At 32.9% G+C, this 14,337-nt stretch overlaps 2 protein-coding genes across 3 annotated transcripts; both read right to left on the bottom strand.

The window, feature by feature from the left end:
- Positions 1–998: 998 nt before the first annotated feature.
- Positions 999–6,536, bottom strand: LOC146165531 (mannose-1-phosphate guanylyltransferase catalytic subunit beta-like). Of its 2 annotated transcripts, none has more exons than XM_083381179.1 (9): positions 6,325–6,536; positions 5,876–5,956; positions 5,301–5,349; positions 4,793–4,944; positions 4,390–4,460; positions 4,015–4,102; positions 2,866–3,081; positions 1,664–1,872; positions 999–1,211 (listed from the first exon to the last, which is right to left on the bottom strand). In XM_083381179.1, the coding sequence occupies exons 1-9, from the start codon at positions 6,511–6,513 to the stop codon at positions 1,016–1,018; spliced, it is 1,251 nt and encodes a 416-aa protein (XP_083237305.1). In that variant the 5' UTR covers positions 6,514–6,536; the 3' UTR covers positions 999–1,015. The 2 variants fall into 2 exon arrangements, with proteins under 2 accessions (XP_083237305.1, XP_083237306.1); XM_083381180.1 differs by having other exon boundaries at positions 999–1,147; positions 1,690–1,872.
- Positions 6,537–9,472: 2,936 nt separating this feature from the next.
- Positions 9,473–13,609, bottom strand: LOC146165530 (BOS complex subunit TMEM147-like). Its single transcript, XM_083382440.1, has 4 exons — positions 13,506–13,609; positions 11,353–11,579; positions 10,461–10,594; positions 9,473–10,093 (listed from the first exon to the last, which is right to left on the bottom strand). Exons 1-4 carry the CDS (start codon positions 13,580–13,582, stop codon positions 9,851–9,853), a joined length of 681 nt encoding a protein of 226 aa, XP_083238566.1. The 5' UTR covers positions 13,583–13,609; the 3' UTR covers positions 9,473–9,850.
- Between the last annotated feature and the right edge of the window lie 728 nt (positions 13,610–14,337).

Raw genomic sequence — 14,337 nt, 5'->3', positions numbered from 1 at the left:
TTCTAAAAAAAACGAAATTATTAAAAATTTTCCAAAATAATGTCAACAAAACTTTGATCAATGTGGTCAAGAAATTTCGAAACTAAAAAATCGAAAATGAGATAAACTTGTCTTTATTTTATCTTGTAATCTTTTACTCCCAGTATAAAACGCGCAATAGTTCTTTCTATAATTTTTGCGCACATGAAAAACAGAAAATGAAAATCTTGCACAACAAACATATAAGGCACCGCCCATTTAACAATGGGATAAAAAGCTGTCGTATTGATTGCTTCATTTAGCCGCCGTTTAAACAGTTTGCACTTAACACCATATGTTAATAGCTTTGGTTTAATAGGCCTTTCAAAAACGGAAAAACTTTAACAGCAAGATATAATGCAAGCCAGGTATAACTAAAAGCGAACATATTTTGTGATAACTGCCTTTTTTTTCATGGCGTTAAAATATAAAAATAAAGATATTAGCGGAAATAAGCCAAACATTTTTCTTATGGCTTCAATTTCCTCATTTTAACTAACAGCTTTAAAAACAAATGCAAGTACATTATTAAACTTCAATTGACGAGATTTGACAAGCATAACTTGTCTCTGTAGCAACTTTGTAATAAAAGATCTATATGTAAATAATAATACACGATGAAAAAACTATGCTACTCTACTATAGACTTTACAATTGCATATGCATTAGTGCGTTTTTGATGTGCAGAATAATTTGAAACTGCAGGCAACAAATAAATTTAAATACTCGAAAGGAATGTTAAAATGTGTAATAAACCACGCAGGAGTTTAAAGATAACAATGCATTTATAACAGGATGTCTTTGCTTCATATTCAATGGACACTTTTTTCTCAAAGAATTTTCCAACCCAAATAAACTCGTTTTTAACAGAATTTTGAACTGCTATGTGATGAATAAAAACAAAGAAGAAACATTGTTAAAACTTTGGTCTTGCGTTGAATGGCACAGAAAGGGTCTCCTGTAAGAATACTGGACCCTTAGCATTATGTAAGAGCTTTTACATAATGATCTGGGGCTCTGGCACGGAATTGCTGATGCTTTTGTGTGGTAGAATACGGACTCCGTTCAAGTAAATCTCATCTTTCACGTTCACATCTTGACCGAGGACTGTCACGTTTTCAAGACGCGCCTTGGTTAAAATAAAAACAAAAAATGTTAGGATTTTGAAACATATTGCAGGTACACTAACAGGGCTACATACATGATCATTATGTGTCCAACTTATTCAAAAATCGTTATATTTTATAGAAAATAAGTATAGGTGCACTTACACTCGTTCATTTTTTGTTTAAATAATTTCGAAAATTGCAAATCAATTAATGTTTGCAAACAACTATTACTACAAATTGAATCATCAAAAAACGTTGGATATTAACTTTATTATTTCCATCAGCGTTTTTGTTGTTGTCTGACTGGTTGAAATCAAAGTAACTATGCCCTAATATAATAACAAAATGTTTGTGTTTAAGGTCAGAATTGGGTTACGACGAAATATTTCAACTTTATCAATGAATTACTTGATAAATATCTCAAAAATTTAAACTATGTAAGTATGTATGTATGACAATTATGTATGGCACTTTCAAGGTGCATTCTATTGTAAATGTGAACTCATAAACTGTATTTCATTTACCAAACATTAAACAAATTCACAAATCCTTGGAAACTCACCCACTGTCCAACCCTGGACTCCCATCCGATGATACAAGACTCGAGCCAAGCGTGCGACTTCACAGTAGCTTCCCTCATCACTGTGCACCTCTTAATCCTCACCCCGTCCTCAACCACAACGTTAGGCCCAAGAACCACGTTAGGGCCGATCTTACAGTTCTTACCGATACGAGCACTTTCGTCCTAGAAAAGGAGAAGCTATATTTAGGAAGTTTGTCTTGTAAAGTTCTCATGATGTTTCTGGTATGCTGTTATGTTTAAATGGAAGACAGGCAGACAGCTTAAGCTACAAAGTCTCATAGCAACACATAATGCCTTCTGAAAAGCTTACTGAAATCGGTCAGCAAGGCTAGGTTAGGCAAGAAAAACAACTAGACTCCGAGAGATTCGAGCTCAAAACCTTTAGTTGTTTTTCTCAAGAGTTGTTTTTTACGTTGTTTGATTACATTTGGCGGTGAGCTGTTTAGATTGAATTGAACTAAACTAAACTAAAGATAGTGCTGTGGTCAAAGTTGTATTAGTATTAAGGTGTGCTGATGAAAATATAATCCTAGCTGTCTCGTTCTTAAAAGGAGAAAGGTATCTTCCATTCTCATGCTGTTTGTTTGGTCTGAACAGAATCATACTTAAGATATATTACACCACACATTTTAAAGTCTTAACAAAATCAATTTTTCTTTTAAATGTAAAATTATTTGTTCACCGCTTTACCATTCATAGCTATGTTATTAAAATGTTTAGGAGTCTTATGGAACCATATAACAAGATTTAAATACGAGATTTTAACCAACAACCAATGTTATACCGGGATCGCTCTACCGTCTGATCTATACGAATGCCGAAAACTTTTTTCTACTCTTTTTTAGAGTAATAAATCCAGTAATAAAAATTAAATTTTTTTAACTTTTTTATATAGATGGGCATTTTTTAGCCGTTTTCTGTTTTAAATGTGTAAGGATTTCTTACTAACAATATAGACACTTTTTTATCATATTTTTTTATCATGGACCCGCTTACCGCGAGCACGTGTTACACGAAAGCGAAAACTGTTTTTTTTTCTCTAGTCTTTTTTAGAAACGTGGCAAAATTTGTACCCCCGAAATAAAGTTTAATATTTTTTAAATAGATGGTATAAAAGTTTTTAGATCAAACTAAAATAAATCTCGCACCGCTTACCACGAGCACATTTCCCACAATTTCTACCCCATCCGAATCCTTGTGCAGTTTTTCAGGGCTCTTCTTCCTCAGTGAGGAGAGGTACATGCACATTCCCTTGAGGAAGTCCTTCGGTTGTCCGATGTCCATCCAGAACTCCTGCAGCTCCATGCAGAAGAGCTGGTTCTCCTCTGCCATGAACGGAAACACCTCACGTTCGATCGACATCGGTTTCGGCTGGTAACAAGAAAAAAATTTTTAGACAAAAATATTTTTTTGGTGCGTATTGAGAGAAGGGGTACATTTTTCATATCGATGCCGATATCCGCTATTTTAGACAATGGGCATCGCGATCCGATTCCCATATCTAATGACGTCATTACTCTGCTTAAACAAGAAAAAAATGAAAAAAATGAAACGTTTAAAGCCATTTTTGCAGGTTATTTAACTACAATTTTGTAACAAAGTTACATTTTAAAGTGCAAATCATGTAGAAAAATATTATTATTTTTCAGCCATTTATAATCATGTCAGCGTATTTTCATGTCAATATTAAAATGTACAATTCGTCATTTACCAGCGCCCCTTACTTTTAAGTTTTTAAACTAGACCAGGGGCGGGCAACTTCTCCAGTCGGCGGGCCGGTTATGGTAAAATGAAGTACTTGGCGGGCCGTATTCCTGAATCGATACATTAGTCGCGTATTTACCCACATATACAAGAAATAAATCGTAATTTGTTGTACTGTTTAAACGCAGCAACACTTTTATTGCACAGCAACCATACTGTTTTTTTGCCGAATTAAGTGAAAAGGTAAGTATCTGGGCATTTAATCCTTTAAATTTGCGACACTCCTTGTCAACTTTAAGTTTATTGGCAAAATCAAAATCCATGGCAAAATAGCTTGGCCTATTGTAACTTCTAAATCTAATTTTAACCCAAAACAAAGAATCTAAAAACACATACAAAAAACAAATAACTAAAGAATAACTATAACAGTTACTATTATTTGACGTGGAAAGCAAGTAGTGGGGATTGCGGCAGACTGTTGCCGCGGGCCACATTATTATGTAAGACCGGAAATACTGCGGGCCATATGTTGCCGGCCCCTGAACTAGACAGACGCGTCTATTTCAGGGAAGTTAAAGTTGTGGTGATATCGTCACAAACCTGCATTCTGTCAAATATTGAAGGGTTGAAAATGTACATTCCGGCGTTGATTTTATTTGAAACAAACTCTTGTGGTTTTTCAACAAATCTGAAAAAGCGAAATGTTTGGTCAAGTTTTACAAACCATAACTGCAGAGTATCAGTTAAAAACTAAAAAGAGAGGTTAAGTTTACTCTGATAGCTATTTCATTAATATAAGTAATCAATTAATTGTAAAAACAATTAATCAATTAATTGACTTTTTGGGTAGAGTGTTACCACACAAAATAAGCAGGCTGCAGTGGAAACAATTAGCATGAAAACAATTTATAATGTAAGTGGCAAAAAAACGTAAATCGAAATTCTACTTTTTTATTATTAACTAGTATTGCTAACCTGTGTATCTGTCCACTGCTTTGTTCATATACAACAACTCCATATTTTGATGGTTCTTCCACTTTAGCAACCTGAAAAGTTAAAGAAATTTGCATGTTTGTTTATTGCTACTTTGTCGCATTTTTTTAAAATGACTTCTACAAACACTCAACTTATTGCACAATGCATAGTTTGCACAAAAACTTTTACCAATTTAAAGTTTTTAAAGGTTGTTGTCCCAAAAGCATTAAATTCATTTTGTTAATTGTTTGATGTTTTTTTGGGAAATGAATTCACTTTTTGAATTTTTCCATGGATTTTTATTTGAGAAATTAAATTTGAATTTACTTATTTTTAAATTGTTTATTAGTTTTTTTGTTGAGAAACTTTAATAAAATTCAGGTGTTTTTTAGCTGACACTTACGCAAATTGTTCCTTCCTTTCCGTGTGATTTGTGGAACTCAAGTAACTTCGAAAAGGGGTAATCACTGATCACGTCGCTGTTCAGCACAAAAAATGGCCTTGTGTCGTTCTTGTCATCGGCGAGGTGCTTTTTCGCAAGTGCAATTGGGCCGGCTAAAATAAAAATAACCATTAGTATAATAAAGACAAGCAAATTTCTTTTTTTTTAGTTGATTTTATAACTGTTTTAATTTAAATTTTTGTTTTTTTTTGAAAAAAAATACATATTATTTGTTTTTGAAAAAAAAAAATTTGATGTGTGCATAACTAAACACTAATATAATAGTATTGTTTTCAACAATAGCATAGTATACTTCATTATTTATACAACTTTTTGTTTTAATTTAACTGTACCTAAACAGTAGGTTGAATATATGTTTAAACTAATCAGTTCATACCTAACCTTACTGAAACTTTTATAGTTAAACATTACAAACAAAGTAAAATACATCTATGTAAGGAATAGTCACCTGTTCCTAATGGCTCCTCTTCCAGTGAAAATATCACATTAATTCCCAGCTGTGGTAAAACAGGAAATGGTCATTATTGTAACACAGACAATTAATTGAAACAATAACTGGCATACAAAGTACAATACTGTTTGTAACCTAATTCTAAAGCGCCACATAAAAACAAGGCATACAGCAGTTTAAAGTTTTTTTTTAAGATGAATGTACTTTTATATGCTTGTAATAATCCTACAGTGCTAAAAAAGCACCACAACAATTTTTATTAGTTATTTCTAATTCATAGTTTTAATTTAAATAACTGATATCTAAAATTTATCGCACAATTAATTAAATTCACAGTTATATATTGTTTGCCTACTAAGGCAGTGGTTCTCAACTGCCGGTCCGCATCAACTTTTCTGCCGGTCCGCCAAATATATTACAATTTTATATCTTAGTTACAAAATGCAAGATGTTAAAAGCTCGTCCATCAAATGTAGAACTTCGCCAGTTCCTTAATCTGCTGCATTGTGGCGCAACACAGAGTTAACAGTCTACTTTGGACTTTTGAGAAGCACTGTATTAAGGTAAATTACCCTTTTAGCATGTTTGTCCATTTCTTTCTCAAGGATGTCTGCTTTGTAGCTAACAGCAAGAACAACTGTTTGGACTCCAGCCTATAAATCATTATATATATATATTGTATTGATACCATCCAAGATACCAAGTATTAAAGATATTATTTATATTAAATCACAGTAAATGTGTTATAGAGAGGAATGCATTAGGCTACATTAGACACAATGTGCAGAATATAAAAATATTCACAAACTGAGCGTTGAAAAGGAACTTGAAAGGGTGACACAACTTAATGTATTTAAACTTTTTGCAAAATGAATAGATTGGCAAAAATAATTATTATAAAAATGTAAATAATATTCACACCAGGTTTATACTATAACAAGCAACCCCTTTTATTTATACTTTTTACAACTAAAAGATAAATGTGTAATTTAGCATAGATACTTTTTTAATATTTTCATACCTCAACAAGGGCTTCTACTTGATGCAGCATAATTGGCTTGTTTCCAAATTCCACCAACGGCTTTGGAACGTTTAGTGTGAGCGGCCTTAACCTGGTTCCATAACCTCCGACAAGGATCAGCGCCTTCATCGTGCCTAAAGTAGTCTTTGCATTTGAAGCTAAAGTTACTTTACCACCGTTCGGAGTCATATTGTAGTTTAATGTAATTAAATAAAAAACGAAAAAGTGTTAGATTTGCCTGATTATAAGCCAAAAAGCATCTAAAAAAACAAAAACGCATCTAAAAAACAAATTTCTGTTGAGAACCTCTTTGGTTCTACATGTAGTGTTTAGAAATACGAACAAAATTCTTTAATTCTAAGATAAATCAGCGAAATTAAATGTAAAAACGAGTTGAATTTGCCTAACTACAATCCAAAAAGCATCTAGAAAATAAAATAGCTTGACGTTCTATATTCAGTGATTAAAAATACAAACAAATGTTTAATTGAAAATTTAATGCACCCAAGTAAAAATAAATTGTCAAAAAGTTTCACATTTGACTAACTACAAGCCGAAACGCATCTAAAATAAATTTAATGTGTAATATAAACTTTTTGGTAAATTAACAAGATTCAAACTTAAAAATTTGCACACATTTTTAAATTGAATTTAAAAACAATACTAATAAAGTTTAATTTCAAATTTAATAAGGCTAAAATATAAAATAAGCGTCAAAAAATATCTGTAACTTTTAATGCCTAAACCACTACACAACTCTAAGCCAGTAAAGTTTTTGATGATGTGTTGGAACACCTCATTGCAGCACAGAGTTGCCCCGGGGCATCTTGTGCACTTTAAGAAACAATCTAGAAAGTGTAAACCGACTACCGGCATTACCTGTTTGTCAAGTAGCTCTTGGGAAAGTTGCAGTTAACTTTTTTTCTTTGGAGTGTTGAACAGAGATTAGTTGAGATAAAAAGATTAAGATTCAGGTATTCTTCTATCAGATGTTATCTAGTGTTTCTTTCTTGTTGGTAAAAAGACAAATTCATGTAACTATAACACTTTACTGGGCTACAAGAAATCTAAACAAAAATATCTATCTGTTTAATAAGGCTTAAATAAAGAAACAAATTTACATAACAAATTAACCTAATTTGTTGAAGAGCAACAGTTTGGCCAAACACATCAATAACTCAATAATTTAACAAATATATACATTAATAAAATAAACTTTTATATTTCTTGCTGTAAGATTTCATGTTGCTTATCTAACCACAATCAAAATAGATTCATACTGTTCATTACACCATAATTAATCTGTCATTACCAGTAGAATATAAAATCTAATTAATACAAGTTAAGTTCATTGAACATTAGGAAAGTGTCATTAATTTAATCACAACATTCTACACAACAAACAAATTGTGGACACCCTTGCTGAAAAAATCAGATTTGAAACAACTTTTAAAAAATTCGAACAACTTTTTGATCTTATATGTTAACAAAAGCAGACAATCATTTTTTTTAATTTAAGCATAATATTATTTGTATTGGAAGCAAAAATATCAAATTATACAAAAATGCTTTATGATTCTCTTATTTTAACAGTGTTATTGCCCAAGTGCGTAGAAACACATGCTCTGAATATTGTTATAGATAGACATGTGGGTTACACTGCACAAGCAATATTGAGACACATTTTAGAATTCTATTCTCGCTCTTTAGCATGTTATATTTTGCTTATAAAATTTTGTTTAAAAATAATAAATAATAAAGAGTTTAAAACACAAATCAAAGCTACTTTGTATAAAGCTAAAATAATACTTTTTCAGGTGAAAATATGTGTTGTGTTTATTCGAACTGCACTTTAATCGGTTTTAGGCATAAACGAATGTTAACTTTTAATGATATCTTATTGCCATTGGAACACAAATATTGTGATTTCAAGAAAAGGAACACAGTAAATCTGAGGTGCTGATTATAAGTCATTGACCCAAACAGGCCTGAAACTCCCCCTTACCTGCACCGGACAACATAACCAAAGGCCTTAGTACAGCATTTCAAACAGGGATCCTTGAATCCTTTAGCGGCCCATAAAGGCCTAATTAAAATCTTGGTGTATAATTTTAAAATGGATTAAATTTTAAAACAAAAAAGTTTATTGAAAAAGAAAATGCACTTAAGACTTTAATTCAGTTTCACATTTTTTGGAGAACTATAGATTTCTAAGTCTTATTGTTTTATAGCGTCAATTTATAATGTCATCTCTCAAACTATGCGCCACTAAGCCCTGCTGCAATGTTTGAAATAATAAAATGCTTTGCACAATGATTTTATTTTATCTAAACTTATCCACTGGCAGAAGCATTCAAATCAAACTTAGTCTACCTTAGCAAGGAACTTCGGAATTAAGTTATGATCCTCAGAATCAAATGAATAAGTTGGCTTTTGTTTAACAGTTCCGGGAAATTCCTATCGCTTTAAGCGTCACAAGTATAATGTTTTGCAAAGACGCCTCAAGAAAAAAGTTTGAGAACTACTGACTTAATGTAAAATACTAAACTGAGTTAAAACAAACGTAAAGCAGCCATTGCGGTGCTGGTCTAGAATCCTACCACATTGAACATTACTGGGTTAGGGTGCGGGTTAGCGTCTGGGTTTGGGTGGGTCAAGTAATATTGTTAAATAATAATACTGGACCCACCCTCACCCAAACACTAACCGACACCCTTACCCAAATATTGTACATTGCTTTAATAATTATTCCAACGCTGTGGTGGGATACTAGACCAGCGCCGCCATTGCTACTGAACTACTTCTATTTAGTAGAGAGCCAGTGAATCAGTTACATCACTAAAAAGCATTAGAACGTTAAAAACAGCCACATCTCGTAGTTTTTTGACGTTAGCGTCATTGTTGTTGACGTAAACGTCACGCACATGAGCTCGCTGTAGTGAAACCACTAGAGTGGAACGAATTAAGTAAATGCCGACAAGTAAGCTTTCTATGGCAGGCCAACATTTTTTACAACACACTTAAGGTTTTTTATATTTCTAATAAACATTGTAAAACGTATCGTTACGATAGAAATTTGTTTTCTGGCCATCATAACCCGATTTACAAATCAAAACACACAAGTATTTATTATTTTTTTGTGAACATTTTATTGCAAAAACAGGACACTAAATGATTTGACAAAGACAACATGCAGAAATTCATAAATTCTTGGTTAATGGGTAAATTAAATGACAGAAAAGATTTTCAGTTAAGCACAAACTATTGTAAAACAACACACTACAAAACATATAATCATGTTAAAACTCATTTTGCAATTGTCTGGTTTTCAGAAAATTAAATAAAAACAAAACAAAATTAAACTAAATGGCGATCATACATGGAGGTTTATTACATAGCAAAGTACTTGTTTTTTCAGAACTTCCAAGTGTCAAAAGAAGTAAATAAACATTTCTTCTTGCAAATTTGTTTTTCGTTTTTGCAAAGGGTAACATTACCTAACTCGTCAGGTTTTAAATCATAATTATTATCGCACTTCAGAAAATCCAAGATAAAGCTGTAGTGATAACGACGAAATTCCAAAAGTCAATACACCCTTTAGTGCAAGATGGAGCCATGGGCTTAGGGAAAATGCTTGGACAATTACATCAGTTATAACTGTGCGGAATACACAGAGGCCGAGCAATACAGAAACCATGGGCAACAAATTGCGATTCAGGTCGTTCCTTGTCCAAGTCCATACAAGACTGGCCATGGCTATCACTTGAACCTAGAACAAATAATTACAATAATATTACAGGGTTGCCAGTCAATATTATGAAAGTATTTCAGAGACATTTAAAAACTTTCCAAAAATCAATCGCAACAAATATAGATGGCATGGTCAACAAGAACAAATAGTTGAAAAATTAATTTTACAACTGCACTTTCTAAACCTAAAGCTTAAAATGACATAAAAAAAATCTCTTTAGTAACTTTTGAAAAAATACAGGGGCTTTTAAAGAATTTGTGGTAACCCTGCATTAACCCTCAACTTTAAAAATAATTCAATTTGAAGTTCTCTAAAAGCTTCTAATTCTTTCCAAATCAATCTATCATCAAATTAAGACGTACTTTGAAAATACACAGTAACCAACCAGTGTAATGTTGGCATCCAGTGCCATTTGAATATACTTCCAATCGAATTCCAAGCCACGCGCTCCGAACCAGAACGAAAGAAGGTTGGAAAATAAAACTTGTGCTCCAGCCCAACCAACTCCAGCCGTGAGAACTAAAACAATAAAGTTGAAGGTTAATTCCAATCTCTTATTAAAATGAAACTATTTTATTGTAAATTAAGGTAATCCATTGACACTTTAAATCAGGCGTGTCCAACTCAAACATGCCAACATGCCAATTTTCATCTTATAACTTCTTCCCGTGCCAAAGTTTAGCAACCTTTTTTTTAATATTAAAAGCGCTTTTATTCCAGTATAATGTTATAATATCAGAAGTATCGTTTGTTGTTGTAATTGCTGGGATTGTTTTGTATTGTGAATAAACAATGAGCATTGGCTGTATAACGAATTTAGCTTTTTTGACAATTGGCCGTATTTTGGGGGGCTTGCGTGCCATTTTTTTATTAGGTTGCGTGCCTCATGTTGGACACCCCTGCTTTAAATAAGTATTTGGTAACATTTACATACATATATGACATAAAGTGACTTTTAGCACCACGGTTATGAATACCAACCATAGGTGTAAATTGATACACAAAAGCAGAGTTACATAGATAATTTTGCTACTGGTGGTTTTTATACTTTTTAAGCGATTTTGTGGGGTGACTCCAAACAATTTTTTTAATGATTCACAGTAAATAAATCTGATACATGGCAAAGTTTATTAAAATGAGTTGAATCGCTTTACTTAATTCAATTTTCCCGTTGCGTTTAGGAACTAAAAACTTTATATGTGAACCCTTTACAACTTTCTGGATCCCAATTATTCTGCAGACTCCAGTTAGAACAACTGGTTTAGATAATCACAAACCTTTTAGTTCTGGCTTGCCAACAGTCCCGTTAATAATGAAATAAATCCCAGCCAGATCAGCAAAGTCCACGGTAGTTTTGAGGATTTCTGCCACAACGCCGACTGCGCCGGAACCGCCGGTGTCCAAAGTGGGGAAGAATGTGGCCAGAGCAAGCATCTTGGCAAGTTGAGTCATCATGTAAACCATGCCGGCAAAAATAACCTTCATCAGGGCATTGTATTCAGACCTTCAAAACAAAAACATTAAAATTAGGTAATGGATAAAAAGTTTAAAAAATTCCCAATATTGTTTATGTTTCCTATTGTTTTGTTTTAAAAACATATGTTTCAATTTAAAGGTCAGTATTTTAGGCTACGTTTTACAGGAAAACCTTAAGCTGGAGTCTAAAGATATTGAAATGTTTTTTTCGTAAAAAACTAACAACTAGGGATGTCCAATAACATTGGGTTTTAGACGATAGTGAATGCTACGTTACTGTATCAGTGCACACAATCTTAGCATTTTTAGCTTTAAAAAATAATTTTATAGAAAATGGTTTGTAGAAAACTACAGTTTCTTGTGGTAAAGTAAACAACTGACAGAAATTTTGTTTTAATTTCTTTAAGTTTATCTAACAATACTAGAACTTTAGAATCTGCTACACATGTCTTTCCTTTACAGCAGGGGTCGGCAACCTTTTTCTAGTCGCGGGCCAAAATCAAACTCAAGGTCTTTGTAGACCGCACAAAATGCTAACTAAGGATTGTGGTATTGAAACGTTCGAACAACTGTGAATCAGGCGGGGCTCGGATATTTTTTGCACTTAAAAACATGTTTAATTACATTTACAGAAGCAGTAAAGTGTTGACGCATCTAGTTTAGTATCAGTGTTTGTTAAGCATTTTAAGTCAAAGCGCATCTGGCGAGCGAACCAAGCGCGTTTTTTTTTTTCGGTATTTCTTTTAATTCTTTGCAAGTTTGTATTACATTTGCCAAAAATAAAATAATGTTAAAAAATATGTGTTCAACATTTTTTAATACGTTTTCCGTTTTTGTGCGACGCACTTGGCAGCCTTGCGCAGCGAAAAAAGTGGCATCAAAAAACGAAAATTTTTCGCTATTACATAGTTAAAATAGTCACGAAGTTTGAAATTGAAATGGATTAGTGTCTAATTTGTCTAAGAGCGGCGAGCCAGATGAATTACAGCGGGCCGTAGGTTGCCAAACCTCGCTTTACCGAATACCCAGCTTTGGAAACTTTGGGTTTTGTGAGGGGGAGATGTCCATGCAGCCTAAAATTGCTCTACCGTAAATCAACTACTGTTTAAAACAGTGACAATGAAGTTTTTCCAGTTTGCTGTCTTCGTGTCGGTGAACACTTTCATTACAAACTTTCCAATTTTAAATATCTCAAACAGGGAAGTAGGGTCAGATTGTTTCGGCGTAGTCAGGACTCCAGTAAGACCACAAGGGAAAAATGACTGACGTGCGCATGCGCAGTACCAATTTTTTGACCGATAAGGCCACTACAAATTCTAAAGATAAAATATCATATAGTGAAATACTATTCAACTTCATATTGTAGGTGGATGAGTTATATGACAACCTTACAAGCCCTATGGAAAGTATGAAAGATCGACAAGATCTTGCTGGTGCTGACCAAAAATATCACAATGATTGTGTGCAATTGAAAAAGTAAAAACTGTAACTAATATATGAAAAAATCAGGTGCATATTGTTTTGGGGGGTGCAGCGGCTCTGAGTGGATTATGAATCCCATTTTGGTTGCATAAATGGGTATAAAATACAGGCTAAAGAATTAGTCACTAAATTGTCAAACAGAAATATAGGCGCTCTTTTACTATCGTACGCGAAAAGCTATGCAGAAAACAAAAAATAATAATACCGCATACCACAACGCATATTGTTTGGGTTAGGGTGCGGGTTAGTGATTGGGTGAGGGTGGGTCAAGTAATATTATGTTTATTATTAATAATAACTTGACCCACCCTCAACCAAACGCTAACCCGCACCCTAACCCAAACAATATGTGTTGTGGTATGCGGCATTTGAAAATATGTTTTTTTTATTAATTTTTACGTACAATAGTGAAAGAGCGCCGAAATATATAATGCACTATGTAGATAAAAGGCATAATGCTTTTTATACTTACAGAATCGACGATTTGTATGTTACAACATACGGAGCATAGGCCAACGCCATGCAATTAATAAAGTGGACAAAAGTCATTTTTTAAATTTTTATTTTATGTTGTCTGAAAAGAAAACAAATTTATTAAATATCCCGATAATTTGCTGAAGACTTAACGCTTGGTATTTCAATTCATGAATATTTTAACTATGCTTACACTATTTACTGTAAATTTATGCTAGTCGTCGCCACTGCTAGTGCTTAACAAACACATGACAGAAAAAAAGTCTGAATATAATTCCCCCCTTATCACTGTTTGGCGATAAACCGCCATTTTGTATCACAAAATATTATCTAATTGTCAAATTGTATCTGCAAACTTTAGTGTTCAACTCTAGTAATGTAACCAAAAGCATAGGTTAAATACAGAAAGAAGTCAAACAAAATTAATTTAGGCTTTATAACATTTACATAGGCTAACAAGTTTAACATATTATTGAAATATTTATAAATGGCGCCCGTATAACATGATTGAAAAAGTTTTCTTATTGTACTGCATTTTACATACGTTTACCATAATTAGATTGACAGATAAAGAAATAATCAGGAAAAATATTGAAATCAATATACCTCATGGTCCAACTCTAAGGCAAATATTTTTGTCCATCTTTTGTAAAAAAATTATCCTTGTTTACTAGAGGTTGTGGAAAATTTATATTAAAGTTTGCCTGTGTAATTTTAAAACAGTATTGGTGAGACTAAATTATGTAAAATTCGCTGGTTTTAAATGGTTCTGCAGGTGCCTAGTGGTTACAATTTAAGCCTAAGCTACTACAAATAAATATTCTTACCTA

This window comes from Ascidiella aspersa, chromosome 2 (assembly GCF_963924565.1).
Source record: "Ascidiella aspersa chromosome 2, kaAscAspe10.2, whole genome shotgun sequence".
Lineage (NCBI taxonomy): Eukaryota > Metazoa > Chordata > Ascidiacea > Phlebobranchia > Ascidiidae > Ascidiella > Ascidiella aspersa.
Note: the sequence above shows the minus strand (reverse complement) of the source record. Positions and strands in the feature narration are given on the sequence as shown.

Excerpts from the sequence above, each read along its gene's own strand:
- LOC146165531 (XM_083381179.1), bottom strand. The coding sequence starts at position 6,513 with ATGACTCCGAACGGTGGTAAAGTAACTTTAGCTTCAAATGCAAAGACT. Across the intron at positions 5,957-6,324 it reads AAGTAGAAGCCCTTGTTGAG|GCTGGAGTCCAAACAGTTGT; the intron begins GTATGAAAATAT and ends AATGATTTATAG. Across the intron at positions 4,945-5,300 it reads AGAGGAGCCATTAGGAACAG|CCGGCCCAATTGCACTTGCG; the intron begins GTGACTATTCCT and ends TTTTTATTTTAG.
- LOC146165530 (XM_083382440.1), bottom strand. The coding sequence starts at position 13,582 with ATGACTTTTGTCCACTTTATTAATTGCATGGCGTTGGCCTATGCTCCG. Across the intron at positions 11,580-13,505 it reads ACATACAAATCGTCGATTCT|GTCTGAATACAATGCCCTGA; the intron begins GTAAGTATAAAA and ends TTTGTTTTGAAG. Across the intron at positions 10,094-10,460 it reads TGGATGCCAACATTACACTG|GTTCAAGTGATAGCCATGGC; the intron begins GTTGGTTACTGT and ends TATTTGTTCTAG.